General features: G+C 65.0%; 1 protein-coding gene across 2 annotated transcripts in view; it reads left to right on the forward strand.

Moving 5' to 3' along the window:
• The window catches only part of TNRC18 (trinucleotide repeat containing 18), a 74071-nt gene extending 59061 nt beyond the window's left edge, over window positions 1–15010 (forward strand). For both annotated transcript variants that reach the window (XM_081091871.1, XM_081091872.1), the window contains 11 exons: window positions 1056–1211; window positions 1631–1772; window positions 3386–3503; window positions 3914–3989; window positions 4148–4256; window positions 8168–8284; window positions 9195–9359; window positions 10085–11394; window positions 12952–13188; window positions 13343–13417; window positions 13637–15010. In XM_081091871.1, the coding sequence (XP_080947997.1) occupies window positions 1056–1211; window positions 1631–1772; window positions 3386–3503; window positions 3914–3989; window positions 4148–4256; window positions 8168–8284; window positions 9195–9359; window positions 10085–11394; window positions 12952–13188; window positions 13343–13417; window positions 13637–13843 (2712 nt within the window). In that variant the 3' untranslated portion in view covers window positions 13844–15010. The remainder of the gene's footprint in view (window positions 1–1055; window positions 1212–1630; window positions 1773–3385; window positions 3504–3913; window positions 3990–4147; window positions 4257–8167; window positions 8285–9194; window positions 9360–10084; window positions 11395–12951; window positions 13189–13342; window positions 13418–13636) is intronic.

Genomic DNA, 15010 nt, shown 5'->3' on the forward strand with positions numbered 1-15010 from the left:
AGCTCCTGGCTCTGACAGGGAAGCTGTGCACAGCCACGTGCCCTTGGGCCACGTCCAGTCCACCGCGAGGGGCGTGGAGGGGGCAGGTGGAGAGGAACGCGCCTCCTGGAAGTGGCCGGGCGGCTGCTGCCCGCCCTCCGCCGCTCCTCCCGGGAGGGGCCCACAGACTGGCCGGCCCTGTCTCTGCTCCGGTGCCATTCGGGGTGTTTGGCTTGCGACGCCCCACGCTGGCCGGTTGGCAGCTGTTAAAATAAAGAGGCTCCTCGCTGTCTACCAGGCACACTGGCAGGGGTTGCAAATGGGGCTTTTGGTAAATTTCCATCCGTGTTTAAAAACCCCCGCTGTGTTTAAAAAAGTACTGTGTCTGCACAGCCCTCGTGCTCACATGGGTGTGCGTGCTTGTGGAAGGTTCTGGAAGGGCTCACCGCGCTCCTCGGGGCACTGGTACCTGCTTTGACAGGACCGGTGGAGGGCCCCACGCACGGACGCGCTTCAACACACCGCGGTGCTCCTTTTTAAACAACTAGAGGCCCAGTGCACGGACTCGTGCATCAGTGGGGTCCCTCGGCCTGGCCTGTGGGGATCGGGCTGAAACCGGCTCTCCGACATCCCCCGAAGGGTCCAGATTGCAAGAGGTGGTTCTCAGATGACACACCCTGGAATTGGGCTCCCTCTCCGGTTCTGGGTTCTGGGTGTGTCACCCGAGAACCACAGCTGCCAAGTCACCACAGCTCGGCAGCTCCTGCATCGAGTGCCTGCCCCCTGGTGGTCAGTGCGCATCATCGCTACCGGTCTGCTGGTCCCTTGGGCTTTTATCTGTATAGCTAATATACGGGGGGCAAAGTGGGCCTCCAGTCGGCGTGGAAAGCAACACAGCAGTAATGACACAGAGTAAGCTGTGCTCCGTGTGCGCACCGCTGTGCCCCTGCTCTGGCCCACCCTGTGCGGCAGCCATGAAACAAGGCGGTGGCAGCTGACAGCCCTGCCGCCAGGAGCCAGGCCGGGCGCCCCTCGCCTTCCCGCCTCTGATGGCGCCCCTGTTGCTTCCTCCACAGAAGAAGAAGGGAAAGGAGGCAGGACCAGGAGCTGCGCTGCCTCCGCCCCGCACGCCCGTCCTGCCCCCCGAGGCCCGGGCCCCTCGCGCCGGCTCCCCGGCCTCCTCCGCCAAGAGGAGCAAGGCCAAGGCCAAAGGGAAGGAGGTGAAGAAGGAGGTGAGGCTCCGAGCACAGCCCTGTCGGTCCCAGGGGTCCCCCAGGCGTGGCTGCGTGTCCTTATCCCAGACAGACGGTGGTGCTCGGTGTGCCTGCCAGACGCTGGCTGGCCCGGCCAGGCGGTTGCTCCTCAGATCCAGGGCACATGGTGCAGAGGCTGCCTCAGTTTCCCCAAGGAGGGCATGAGGCGCCTGCCTTGGTGACGAGCGTCCGCACTGAGCATGTGCAGGCCCCGCCAGGTGGGCGGCAGCCTGCTCTGTCCTCCCTCCGGCCTCCTGGGTGAGCCCAGCTGGGACCCACACGGCATCCATGGCCCACCCCACTGTTGCCTGACTGACCCCGAGTTTGCAGGGGGGGTCCCCGGCCGGGCAGGCCGTGCGTGCCGCCCTAAGCCTTTGTCCTGCGTGCTCCGTCCCCAGAACCGGGGCAAGGGGGGCGCCGTGAGCAAGCTGATGGAGAGCATGGCGGCCGAGGAGGACTTTGAGCCCAACCAGGACTCGAGCTTCTCCGAGGACGAGCACCTGCCGCGTGGCGGGGCTGTGGAGCGGCCTCTGACTCCGGGTGAGTACCCCTGTGCTGTGTGGGCTCAGGCCTGCAGTCCGGGGCCCAGGAGGTTCCCGGGGGAAGTGACATGGCCTGCGAGGGGCAGGGACAGCAGCACAGGGGAGTGGGCGGGAGTGGCAGTGAGCGCACGTGCAAAGCCCTGAACACTGGGCACCGCTGGACAGACGGATGGCCAGCGCAGCCTGCGCTGGGCAGGGGGAGTGGGCGTGGCCTGGGCTGGGCAGCTGGAGGGAGCAGGGCCTGGGCTGGGGCAGCTGGAGGGAGCGGGCCTGGGCTGGGGCAACTGGAGGGAGCGGGGCCTGGGCTGGGGCAGCTGGAGGGAGCAAAGCCTGGGCTGGGGCAGGGGAGTGGGCGGGGCCTGGGCTGGGCAGGGGGAGTGGGCGGGGCCTGGGCTGGGCAGCTGGAGGGAGTGGGGCCTGAGCTGGGCAGGGGGAGTGGGCAGGGCCCTGAGCAGAGGCCGTTCCCTGACCCTCCTGAGTCCTTTGGGCTTCTCCCAAAGGAAAAGGACATGCAGGGGTCGCCCATGGCGGGGGCAGTGTGGTCAGGGGTTCTGAGTAGCTCTGCTGCATAGAGAACGAATTGCAGGGGTGCTGGGGGCAGGAAGTCAGTTGTGGGGCTGTCGCCAGGATCCAGCGAGGGCGGGAGGGGCTGCTGAGGGCAGCAGGGGGGCGGTGAGCATGTCAGGAGGGGAAGTAGATGGGTTGTGCAGTGGGTTGAGCAGATGCGGAGAAGCAACGGGGTACAGAACGGGGTTGGCGGGTGGGTGGGGCAGCTGTCCCCCACAAAGTCGGGGGGGGCTGGAGTGGGGGCAGACCATGTGTGGGCTTTTCTGACGGGTTGGGAGTGCCTGGAGGACAGCCCAAGGAAGGGACACTGGTAGGCACTTGGCCCCGGGGGTATAGATCTGGGGGGAGACTAAGGAGAGGAATGGGTTGGGCGCAGTGTGGAGCAAGAGGAGGGCCCGGGCCAGCCCCGAAGCACTTCGTTACCTCATGGGGTGTATCAGTCAGCTGCTGCTGCGTAACGTGTATCAGTCTCCATGGTGGGTGCAGAGCTGAGCTGGGCTGGGCTTGCTGACATGTTTACGGGATGGCTGGGGTCCGCTGATGCAGGGGCCACTTTGCTCCTCTGCACGGGGGGCTAGGCAGGTGTGTTCTCGTGGCTGTGTGCGGGAGGCTCGAGGGGGAGAGCGGAGGCCAGTGAGGCCTCTCAAGGCCTTTGGTGGGCAGTTTGGCTGTGGGGGCTGTTTTCCACCAGAATGAACAGCATTCCAGGACGGCACGAACGGGAGGTGTGGCTGACAGGCGGCGGGGGTGCCGACGCCCCCAAGCCTCATGCCCAGCCTCAGAGGGTGGTGTTGGGTGGGGAGGGGCAGCATGTGGAGACTCACCTGGTTCACACCCACCTGGGGCCTTTCCAGAAGTGGGCCCTCTGTGCACGCTGGTGCACGCGTGCACGTCCCTGCACGAGCCCTGTCTGGGCACACGCCTTTGACACACTTCCCCGCAGGGTCCCGCAGGCACCTGTTCCCAAGGGCACTGGGCCGGCCTGGGGGAGGGGGCCCAGGAGGGAGGGAGGGTCTGCAGCCGCCTCACCGCCCCCTCCCGCAGCTCCGCGCTCCTGCATCATCGACAAGGACGAACTGAAAGATGGCCTGCGTGTGCTCATCCCCATGGACGACAAGCTGCTGTACGCCGGGCACGTGCAGACCGTGCACTCGCCAGACATGTGAGTGGGGCCGGAGCCGGGGGCGGGGGGCTAGGCCCGAGCCTGAAGGCCCTCACCGTCCTGCGTCCGGGCGCCTCGCTGGGCCTCTGTGGGCAGGTGCCTTCCCTCCCCCATAGAAGTGGGCGAATGGAATGGTGCCTCTCAGAGCGGGTAGGGCGTTCTGGGCTCCACGGGGAGGGGCAGGGGAGCCCGCTGGCCGGCTTGGACCTGCAGCCCCTCGTTGTACAGATGAGGAAACAGGCCCAGAGGGGCGGGGAGAGCCTTGGCCTCAAGTTCACACAGCAAGTCAGCCCCGCTTCCGCTCGGTGTCCTGTCTCCGTGGCCCGGGGGGCGGTCGTGCCACAGGGAGGAAGGCTCCCTGGGGGATCCCGCCCCTGCCAGCCCACCCCACCCTTGCCCTGGCCTTGCAGATACCGAGTGGTGGTGGAGGGGGAACGCGGAAACCGGCCCCACATCTACTGCCTGGAACAGCTGCTGCAGGAGGCGGTGAGCGGCCTGGGGAGAGGAGGGGGGGGAGGGGGGGGAGGGGGGGAGGGGGGGAAGGGGGAGGGTGGGGGAGGTTGGAGGGTGGGGGAGGAGAGGAGGGGGGAGGGGAAGGGGCTGGTCCCAGTCACCGCCTGGGGCTCAGTCCTTGGCCTTTTCAGATCATCGACGTGCGGCCGGCCTCCACACGCTTCTTGCCGCAGGGGACCAGGATCGCCGCGTACTGGAGCCAGCAGTACCGCTGCCTCTACCCGGGCACTGTGGTCCGAGGTGGGTGTCCGCCCTCCCCGGCCCCCTCCTCACTTCTCAGTGTGTCCGTGTGGGTCCCTCTGGTCCCTGACACCCAGCTCTAAGGGCTCAAGCACCAAGCCTTTCACTGGCTCGTGTGTCGCTGAGAGCTCACAGGGCCTGGCGGTGGCTGGCCCGGGACCCGTCCCCACAGCCGGCGGGACTCGGGCTCGGTGTGTGGGCAGCGCTCTCCTCCGCTCGCGTCACACTGGCTCCGTGGGGACCGTATGTCACCATCTAAATCCTGTCGTCAGAGAACGCGTTGCTTTTCCTATAGAAGCTCCACCAACTGGCTGGGGCCACGTGTACGTGAGCGGTGGCCCTGGGTCCTGTGTTCGTCCCTGAAGTAAGGAGTGAGGCTGGCTTCCTAATTTTGTTTTATTGTGATTCGTTAGTCCTCACCGCGGATATTTTTCCCATTGGTTTTTAGAGAGAGTGGAAGGGAGGGGGAGAGACACATTGACTGGTTGCCTCCCGCACGTGCCCTGACCAGGGCCGGGGATCGAGCCTGCAACCGAGGTACATGCCCTTGACTGGATTGGAACCCGGGACCCTTCAGTCTGAGGGCTGACGCTCCCATCACTGAGCCAGACTGGCTAGGACGGTCCTAATCTTCTACGGGGCCAGAGGGAGAGGGGACGGTGGCTGGGCCAGGAAAGCAGGGCTGTTAGCAGGATAAGAGGGATTGGAAACAGGCAGACAGAATAACAGGTTCCCCAGAAGGCACCGGCAAGGCTGGCAGAGACGCACAGGGTGCGCCCCTTAGCTACCAGAACCCACGAGTCCGGAGATGGGCTATGGATGTTTGTTACGTCAAAGACAAACCCCAAAAGACATGCCAGATGCAGTCCGCCCGCGGCCCGCTGCCAGCCTATGTGCCCGGAAGGTGGACTGGGCGCAGGCGGGAGGTCCTCACTGTGGTCAGCGGCATCCTAACCAGGTTCCGGGGCTGCTCTCCCCTGAGCCGCGTGTCAGCTGCTCCCCGGCTGGCCTCGTGGGTGTCACTCTTGGCACTTGGTCTGTGGGCCGCCCTGCCCCGGCGCTTCTCCTGTGGGAGAAGGACGAGGCGACGCCCAAGGCCGACGCGGCAGCCCCTCCCCGGTCGTTCTCTTCGTCTCGATCCCTCGCTTCCGTGGAGGGTCCTCCCGTCACTTGCGAAGCAGGTCCGGGGATGACGCTCTCGGCCGTGCGTGTCTGCGCGCTCTGCACTGGTCTGGAGAGGTAGTTGAGCTGGGCATGCAGCCTAGGTTGGAAGTGATGTTCAAAGTCTCTGTCCACTGGGATCTGGCTTCCCGAGTTGTCTGAGAAGTTCAATGCCGTGATGACCCCCAAGCCTTGGTAGACCTGCTTTTTCTGCCTGGAAACTTTTAGGATCTTCTCATTATTCCTGGATTTGGAATTTCTTGTGGGGGGTGTATATGTGTGTTGTGTATGTTTGTATGTGTGTGCTCTGTGTTGTGGTGTGTGGTGTGTGTGTGTGTGGTGTGTGTGTGGTGTGCATGTGTCTGTGTGTGTGTGTGGTGTGTGGTGTGTGTGTGTGTGTGGTGTGTGTGTGGTGTGTGATGTGTGTGTGTGTGGTGTGTGTGTGTGGTATGTGTGTGTGTGTGTGTGTGGTGTGTGTGTGGTGTGTGTGTGTGGTGTGTGTGTGTGGTGTGTGGTGTGTGTGTGTGTGGTGCGTGTGGTGTGTGGTATGTGTGTGTGTGTAGTGTGTGTGTGTGGTGTGTGGTGTGTGTGTGTGTGTGGTGTGTGTGGTGTGTGGTATGTGTGTGTGTGTGGTGTGTGGTGTGTGTGTGTGGTGTGTGTGCGTGGTGTGTGTGTGGTGTGTGTGTGGGGGGTGTGTGTGCGGTGTGTGGTATGTGTGTGTGTAGTGTGTGTGTGTGGTGTGTGGTGTGTGTGTGGTGTGTGGGTGTGGTGTGTGGTGTGTGTGGTGTGTGTGTGTGTGGTGTGTGGTGTGTGTGGTGTGTGTGTGTGTGGTGTGTGTGTGTGGTGTGTGTGTGTGGTGTGTGTGTGTGGTGTGTGTGTGTGTGGTGTGTGTGGTATGTGTGGTGTGTGTGGGGTGTGTGTGTGTGTGGTGTGTGTGTGTGGTGTGTGGGGTGTGTGTGTGTGGTGTGTGTGGTATGTGTGGTGTGTGGGGGGGGTGTGTGTGTGGTGTGTGTGTGTGGTGTGTGTGTGTGTGGTGTGTGTGGTGTGTGTGTGTGTGTGTGTGTGGTGTGTGTGTGTGTGTGTGTGGTGTGTGTGTGGTGTGTGTGTGTGGTGTGTGTGTGGTGTGTGTGTGTGGTGTGTGTGTGGTGTGTGTGTGTGTGGTGTGTGGTGTGTGTGTGTGTGGTGTGTGTGTGTGGTGTGTGTGGTGTGTGTGTTCGGGAGGGAGGGGGCTTTGAGTTGAAGCAGATGCTCTCTGTTCCTGGAAACTCGAATTGCTTCTCTGAGAGCGTCTTCCCTCGTTGGCTCCCCTTTTCCTGGAACTCACACTCGTCTGCTGGCCCGCTGCTTGTATCTTTTTTCTATTGTCTGCTCAAACTTTTCTTCAAATTTTGGGGAAATTTCCCCAACTGTATCTTCTAGCCCTTCTATTCTGTTGAAATTTTGGAATGTCTGCTACCATTTTTATTTTTTTAAATATATTTTTATTGATGTCAGAGAGGAAGGGAGAGGGAGAGAGAGAGAGAGAGAGAGAGAAACATCCATGAGGGAGAGTCGTGGGTCGGCCACCTCCTGCACGCCCCCCGCTGGGGATCCAGCCCGCACGCCGGGCGAGTGCCCTGACCAGGAATTGAACCATGACCTCCCCAGGTTCACAGGTCGATGCTCAACCCCTGAGCCACGCCAGCCGGCCACTTTCGTTGCCTTTAGCTTCCGATCCTCCCGAGTTCCCCTTCTGCTCTGAGGGTTCCCCGTTCTTGCTCCGCGTCCGCCGCCCCCTGCCTGTGTCTGGCTGTTGTAGAGGCCGTCCCTTTGATCTCAGCAAGTAGCTCGGACGCTCAGTGACGGGGAGGCCTCGGGACAGTGGCAGGCAGGCCTTTCCCGGGGACCCAGGGACCAGCGCCTGCTGCTCTTCTCCCAGCAGCCTTGGGGTCTGGGCTTAGGGCCTGGCACTCGGGGCTGGGGCTGGAGGCCACTGTCCAGTGTGCACGCTTCCTGTCACCCCGCTGGTGTGGTGCCCACCTGCCCTCCACTGTGTCCACCCTGAGGCTCCCCAGGTGTAAGCCCTCAGCCTGTCCAGCGGGACCCCCTCACCCCCACACCGCCTGCAGAGGGCCTTGTGGAAGTTGGTGTCCTGCCCTGGCCGGTGTGGCTCAGTGGATAGAGCATCGGCCTGTGGACCAAAAGGTCCTGGGTTCGATTCTGGTCAAGGGCATGTACCTTGGTTGCCGGCTCCTCCCTGGCCAGGGCCCTGGTCGAGGTGTGTGCAGGAGGCAACCCATCGATGTGTTTCTCTCACATCGGTATTTCTCTCTCTCTCCCTCTCTCTTCCACTCTCTCTAAAAACCAGTGGAAAAAATATCCTCGGGTGAGGTTTAACCAAAAACTAAACAGGTGTCCTTGGTGGCATCACCTCCTCCGGCCCCGACAGCAGAGCCGAGACCAAGCCACGCACAGATGTCTCCTGGAACGGCGGCCTGGCTGCCTCCTGTCCACCGGCCCGCTCCTCTCCACGCTGGCTCTTTGTGCTGCTGTGGGGGCGTCTCGGGAGCGGGCGGACCGGCCACGTCCCTGGAATCGGGACAGGTCTGCTGGAACGAGGAGCCAGTGCTGGGCCGGGACACGGGGCTCTGAGCCGCGCTCTGCGCCTCCGCCTGCGGCCCGCGAGCCTCCTGGGCCGGCTGCCCCGCCGCTGCTGCCCCCCATCCTCATCCGCTCGGCCTGTGCACCCCTGACCCCGCCTTCTCCCACAGGCCTGCTCGGCCTCGAGGACGACGGGGACCTCATCACTGTGGAGTTCGACGACGGAGACACGGGGAGGATCCCCCTCTCACACATCCGCCTCCTGCCTCCCGACTACAAGATCCAGTGTGAGTGGCCCTGTGCCCGGACGACCCCCAGGCCCACACCTGCTGCTCCCCAGGCCCTCTCCCGCTGCCCCCCCCAGGCCTTCCCACGCCGCCCCCCAGGCCCTCTCCCACTGTCCCCCAGGCCCTCCCGCTGCCCCCCAGGCGCTCTCCCGCTGCCCCCCCCAGGCCTTCCCACGCCGCCCCCCAGGCCCACTCCCACTGTCCCCCAGGCCCTCCCGCTGCCCCCCAGGCCCTCTCCCGCTGACCCACAGGGGGTGCTCTGTGGGTCCTGCTGCCGGCCCTACTGCTGCCCCCACCGGCCCCCCAGGCCAAGCTCGGGCTCTGTCATTTGGACCATTTGCACTCACAGGGGATGGAAATGGCAGAAACTGTGGGTAGGGGCTCCCAGGATGGGCTCCAGAGAGGGGATCCCAGGGTCCCCCAGCTTCTGTCCTGAGGCCCATGAGGGCAGCACGAGCCAGGAGGCCAGGCCATGGGAGGCCGGTCGGTAACTGCTCCTGCCTCAGTCTGTGTGAGGGGGTGTTGTCCCCGTGGCCTCACCGTAGGAAACGCGGGCTCAGGGACGGGGGATGCCTCCTCAGGGCCCTGCGGCTGGGCAGGCCCGAGCCAGGACCCGACCAGCGCCGCCCCCCTGGCAGGGCCCTGGACCTCGGGTTTGGTGCGCCTCCAAGTGGGTCATCAGAACCACAGGAGTCGGCCTCTCGCTTCGCCCAGTCCATTCGTCACGGCCCCACTGAGCTCGTGCGCAGACACCTGAGCTGTCCCTGCAGATGGGCCTCCCTCCTGACCGCGCAGCCGTCCAGGCCGCGTGGGGGCTGCTCCATGGCGTCGTCACCTCCTCCCCGTCCCTGCTCTCCTGACTGACGTCGCTCTGGAGGCCAAGCCTGACCCCCGTCTGTCCTGCCTGCAGGCGCCGAGCCATCCCCAGCCCTACTGGTGCCCAGCGCTAAGCGCCGCAGCCGGAAGACTAGCAAAGACACCGGGGATGGCAAAGACGGGGGTGCGCCGGGGTCCGAGGAGCCAGGTACCAAGGCGCGAGGGCGCGGACGGAAACCCAGCACCAAAGCCAAGGGTGGTAAGTTGGCAACGGCGTGTGGGGACTACACATGGGGGCTCTGCACAGAGACCCCACCTCCACAGCTAGGGAGCAGCTCAGGAGGCACGTTCATGTCAGAGGTAGAGCCAGGTGTGTGTGCTCCAGGTGTGTGTCCTCCAGGTGTGTGCGCTCCAGGTGTGAGTGCTCCAGGTGTGAGCGCTCCAGGTGTGTGTCCTCCAGGTGTAAGTCCTCCAGGTGTGTGCGCTCCAGGTGTGAGTCCTCCAGGTGTGAGTGCTCCAGGTGTGTGTGCTCCAGGTGTGAGTGCTCCAGGTGTGAGTGCTCCAGGTGTGTGTGCTCCAGGTGTGTGTCCTCCAGGTGTGTGCGCTCCAGGTGTGAGCGCTCCAGGTGTGTGCGCTCCAGGTGTGAGCGCTCCAGGTGTGAGCGCTCCAGGTGTGTGTCCTCCAGGTGTGAGTCCTCCAGGTGTGAGTGCTCCAGGTGTGAGTGCTCCAGGTGTGTGTCCTCCAGGTGTGAGTGCTCCAGGTGTGAGTGCTCCAGGTGTGTGCCTCCAGGTGTGAGTGCTCCAGAGCCTGCAGGAAAGGGCTTCAGGCTGAGCCGAGGCTCCCGGACACTTGGGGCCATGCTGTGGGTCAGGCCCAGAGAGGGGGCCAGGCACAGGCCGAGCTCGGGAGCCGGCTGCGCGGGGTGGCAGGGCTCTCAGGCTGGGAGGCCGGCCTGCCTCACCTGTGCTGCCCCCTCTCTTCCAGACAGACCTGCTGCCCTGGAGGAGGGGGCCCCGGCGGAGGAGGTTCCCAGTGCCCCGCTGGCCCTGGAGCCAGGCAGCACCCCAAGTTCCAAGAAGAGCCCCCCAGAGCCTGTGGACAAGCGGACCAAAGCCCCCAAGGCTCGCCCAGCAGCCCCCCAGCCCAGCCCCGTGCCGTCCACTTTCACTAACTGCCCAGCTCCCGAGCCCTTTGGGGAGCTGCCAGCCCCCACCCCGGCCCTGGCCCCCACCCCCCTCGTCGCCACGCCCGTCACCATGCCCGCCACCCGCCCCAAGCCCAAGAAGGCCCGGGCGGCTGAGGAGGCGGCCGGCAAGGGCGCCCGCAGGCCCGGGGAGGAGGCCGAGCTGCTCGTCAAGCTGGACCACGAGGGGGTCACGTCCCCCAAAAGCAAGAAGGCCAAGGAGGCGCTGCTTCTGCGGGAGGAGCCGGGGGGTGGGCGCCCGGAGCCCAAGGGCCTCCTGGGGCTGGGCAGCTACGCCCCGGCCGCGGGCAGCAGCGAGCCCAAGGCGGCCCGGCCCAAGGCTGGGGATGGCGACCTGGCCCAGGAGCCGGGGGCTGGGCTCACGTTTGAGGACTCGGGGGTCCCCAAGAGCCCGGACAAGGGCCAGGCTGAGCAGGACGGGGCTGAGGAGTCGGAGAGCAGCAGCAGCAGCAGCAGCAGCGACAGCGGCAGCGGCAGCAGCTCAGAGACTGAGGGCGAGGAGGACGGCCAGGGTGGCGGCCGTGGCTGCACCGCCTCCAGCTCCAGGGCCTCCTCCTCCTCCTCTTCCTCCTCCTCCTCCTCTTCCTCCTCCTCTTCCTCCTCCTCCTCTTCATCCTCTTCGTCCTCTTCCTCCTCCTCCTCCTCATCTTCATCGTCATCATCGTCGTCATCATCATCGTCCTCTTCGTCGTCATCATCATCGTCCTCTTCGTCCTCATCCACCACTGACGAGTCTTCCTGTAGCTCCGACGACGAGGCGGCCCCTGCCCCTGCGGCCGGCCCCTCGGCCCCGCCTGCCCTCCCCAGCAAGGCGCCCAAGCAGGCCGGCAAGGCGCGCTCCTCGGCCCACTCTCCCAGCAAGAAGGCGCCGGCGCCCCAGCCCCAGGCACCCCCACCGCAGCCCCCGCAGCCCAAGGCTCAGGCCGGGCCTGGGGCCAAGAGCCGACCCAAGAAGAGGGAGGGCGTCCACCTCCCGACCACCAAGGAGCTGGCCAAGCGGCAGCGCCTGCCGTCGGTGGAGAACCGGCCCAAGATTGCCGCCTTCCTGCCGGCCCGGCAGCTCTGGAAGTGGTTCGGCAAGCCCACCCAGGTAGCCCGCCACTCAGACCCGGCTCCCTGGTGCTCTGCCCCACAGGCACTCTGCCCGCGGCTGTCGGGAGCGAGGCCTCCGCCCACGCCAAGGACAGGCACATCGCTGTCCTTCCCCTGGGCTGGGCCAGTCCTTATTTTAGCATCTGCCACTGGCAGGGCCCAGTGTTCGTGTCGCTGAGGCTCTGCTGCTGCAGAGCACGGCGCCCAGCCTATGGGCCTCTAACAGAAAAGTCAAGGGGGTGGGCTTCAGGTACGGCTGGATCCAGGGACCTGAAGGCTGTCCTCGGCCTCCTTTCGGATCCATCGTGCTCCAGGCCTGTTTCTCCGTCCGTCCTTCGTCCTGGTCTTTCCCAGCAGCCCCACCCCTCCTGGGGCAGCAGTCGCTTCCGGCCCGCATTCTGCCCGCTTAGCCGGACACGAGGAATCCCCCGGGGCTCATGCTGAAGTTGGCCCAGGGCCTTAGCTTGGGTTCTGAGCCCACCTCTGAGCTCATCACAGCGCAGGAGGGGGCGTTAGGATTGGCCAGACCACGTCCTGTGCCCGGCGGAGGGGGGAGGCTCCCACAGGGGACCCTCATGGCCAGGGGTGGGGTCTGGGAAGGGCATAGCCTCTCAATGCCGGAAACATAACTGGTGTCAGAGCCGAGCCGGCTCAGCAGCCTCCGCAGCCACCTCACCCGGAATCGGCTCGCGCTGGGCCTTGAATGGGGAGGATGTGAGCGTTTGTAGGACACAAGCTTTAGTGTCAAGGGCATCAAAAAGCCGCCACCAGCAGGGTCCTGGGGATTCAAGGTAGAAAGGCGACAGCTGCATGTGGAGGCAGTTAGCTTGGGGGTTTCTCTGGTTTAAGCAAAACAATTCGGTGTGAGCCCCTGGGGAGTGGCCTTGCCTCCGGGTTGATGTCAGTGCTGCTCTGTGTCCCTGCGGCAGCCCTGGGGGTGCTCTGTGCCCCTGAGGCAGCCCTGGGGGTGCTCTGTGGGCCCCTGAGGCAGCCCTGGGGGCGCTCTGTGTCCCTGAGGCAGCCCTGGGGGTGCTCTGTGCCCCTGAGGCAGCCCTGGGGGTGCTCTGTCCCTGAGGCAGCCCTGGGGGTGCTCTGTGGGCCCCTGAGGCTCAGACCTGGGGGTGCTCTGTGCCCCTGAGGCAGCCCTGGGGGTGCTCTGTCCCTGAGGCAGCCCTGGGGGTGCTCTGTGGTCCCCTGAGGCAGCCATGGGGGCTGAGTGATGTGCTCTTAGGTGCCCAGCCACGAGGCCCCGCCTCTCCCCACACCTCGCTGTCCCGTCTGGAAGTTGGGGGTCAGCGCAGGCTGGGCCCGCAGCTGGCGTGGAGTGTGCGGGCCTCGAGGCATCTTGGCCAGCGCTGCTCTGGAACGGCCGCCAGTCCCTCAGCGGAGCACGCTCCGTTTAAATAAGTCCCTGTTAGGGGGATGAGGGGGTGTCCCCCATCAGCCATCGGGGGGCTGGCTCCCCTCCACCCCTCCCAGGCCCCCAGGTTTGAGGAGGGGCTGAGGCAGCGGGCGGGCAGAGGCCGGGGTGCGCTGACCGCTGCCGTGTCCGCAGCGCCGCGGCATGAAGGGCAAGGCCCGCAAGCTCTTCTACAAGGCCATCGTGCGCGGCAAGGAGATGATCCGCATCGGGGACTGCGCGGTGTTCCTGTCGGCCGGCCGCCCCAACCTGCCCTACATCGGCCGCATCCAGAGCATGTGGGAGTCCTGGGGCAGCAACATGGTGGTGCGCGTCAAGTGGTTCTACCACCCGGAGGAGACCAGCCCGGGCCGGCGCCTGCACGAGGGCCAGGTGGGCACAGCGAGGGGGTGAGGGGGGGACAGCCCGGGGGTGGGGTCAGTGAGGTGGGGGGCAGCCCCGGGGTTGGGATCGGTGAGGGCGGGAGGGGCAACCCGGGGGGGCGGTCAGTGGGGCCCGGCTCACACTGCGCGCCTCTGCCATGCAGCACTGGGACCCGAAGTCCGGCCGCAGCCTCCCGGCCGCGCTGCGAGCCTCCAGCCAGAGGAAGGACTTCATGGAGGTAGGAGGGCACGGGGCAGGGGCGGGGGGGTGGGGCCGGGCCCCCCTCGGACCCTCGCCCCGGCCAGGGCGGTCCCAGTGCCGTCAGCTCAGCGCTGTGTCCTGGTCTGTCCCTGGTGTCAGATGTCTCTGGGTCTCCCTCAGGCTCTGGGTCCCTCTTAGTCCGGGGCCCCTCCCGGGTCTCTGTCTCGGGGTCTCCCTGACGCCCCCCCCCCCGCAGCGCGCCCTGTACCAGTCCTCCCACGTGGACGAGAACGACGTGCAGACCGTGTCGCACAAGTGCCTGGTGGTGGGCCTGGAGCAGTACGAGCAGATGCTCAAGACCAAGAAGCACCAGGACAGCGAGGGCCTGTACTACCTGGCGGGCACCTACGAGCCCACCACCGGCATGATCTTCTCCACGGACGGCGTGCCCGTGCTCTGCTGAGCGCCGGGCGGGCGTGGTGTGCGTGCGCGTGTGCCGTGGACACGTATGCATGCCTGTGTGCGCTCACGTGTGCACACGTCTCCAGCCCCCTCTCCGACCCCTCGGGGCCTCCCAAGAGGGGGCCCCTCTCCACGACCAGGGTGTGGCTCTGCCCGGCCCCGGGCGCGCCTCCATCCCCTCGGAAGCACTTGGCCGGGACCCCGCGCCCCCCGCTGACTCGGACTGAGAGAGCGCTTCGCGGAACCAAACTGACACTCGCTCTGCGGTTCCTGCCGCTGAGAGTCCCCCCGAGGCTCCCCGTGCCCGGCCCCTCAACGTGGAGCCCACCTCAGCCTCCCGCCGCCCACCAGCCTCACTGGCCAGGCCAGGCCTGCGCTGGGCACCTGCCAGGGGCCCGGCCCCCTACCCTCTCAGGATGCCCTGGACTTGGGGACAAACCCAGGTGAGGCGCCCGAGCGTCGGCCAGGCGCCCGGCGGAGGGGGCTGCGTGCCCTGAGACCCCGGCCAGGGCCCGCCCGCCTGGTGCAGACCCTCACACTACAGACAACCCCATGGTGCTGAAACCCTGGCGGCCAGCCCGAGGGAGGCGGCAGTTCTTACCTGTACAGTTTTATTGTACCGAGACGTTCCCCTGTATCATACACCCTTAAATGGAGTCCACTTTTTAATTATATATAAAGATAAATATATATAAATATATATAAATATAAACTTTTTAAAACTGTGAAAAAATAGCTATGAAATTATAAAAAAAAAGCGAACACATTCTGACGTGCAGAATATTATTTTTTATTTCCTGTTAGATTGTGAGTGTCTAGCACCCAGCTTCACGGGCCCCCCTTGTCCCAAGCACACCCCCCCGCCCCCCCCCCCGCCCCCCGGCCCAGGTGTACTGTACGCGCCCCCACAGGGAGGAGTTGGAGGAGCAGAGGCTGAGGGGCCCAGAGCCCCAGGGCGGCCTGCAGAGCACTTAGCCCCGCCCTCCGGGAGGCGGAGGCCTGTCCAGACAATCTTAAGGGAAAGAAAAGCCAGACTTCGGTTTTACCTTTTGGGGGAATTATTGTTTAATTTGTTTAGTTTCTTTTGGAATTTTGTTTGTTGGCGAATTCTGTGTGATCTTTTTCATAAAAAGCAAAAAAGAAAAGAAAAAGCTGTAATTGGAAAGCG

Source organism: Myotis nattereri, assembly GCF_964212035.1.
Source record: "Myotis nattereri genome assembly, chromosome: 5".
NCBI lineage: Eukaryota > Metazoa > Chordata > Mammalia > Chiroptera > Vespertilionidae > Myotis > Myotis nattereri.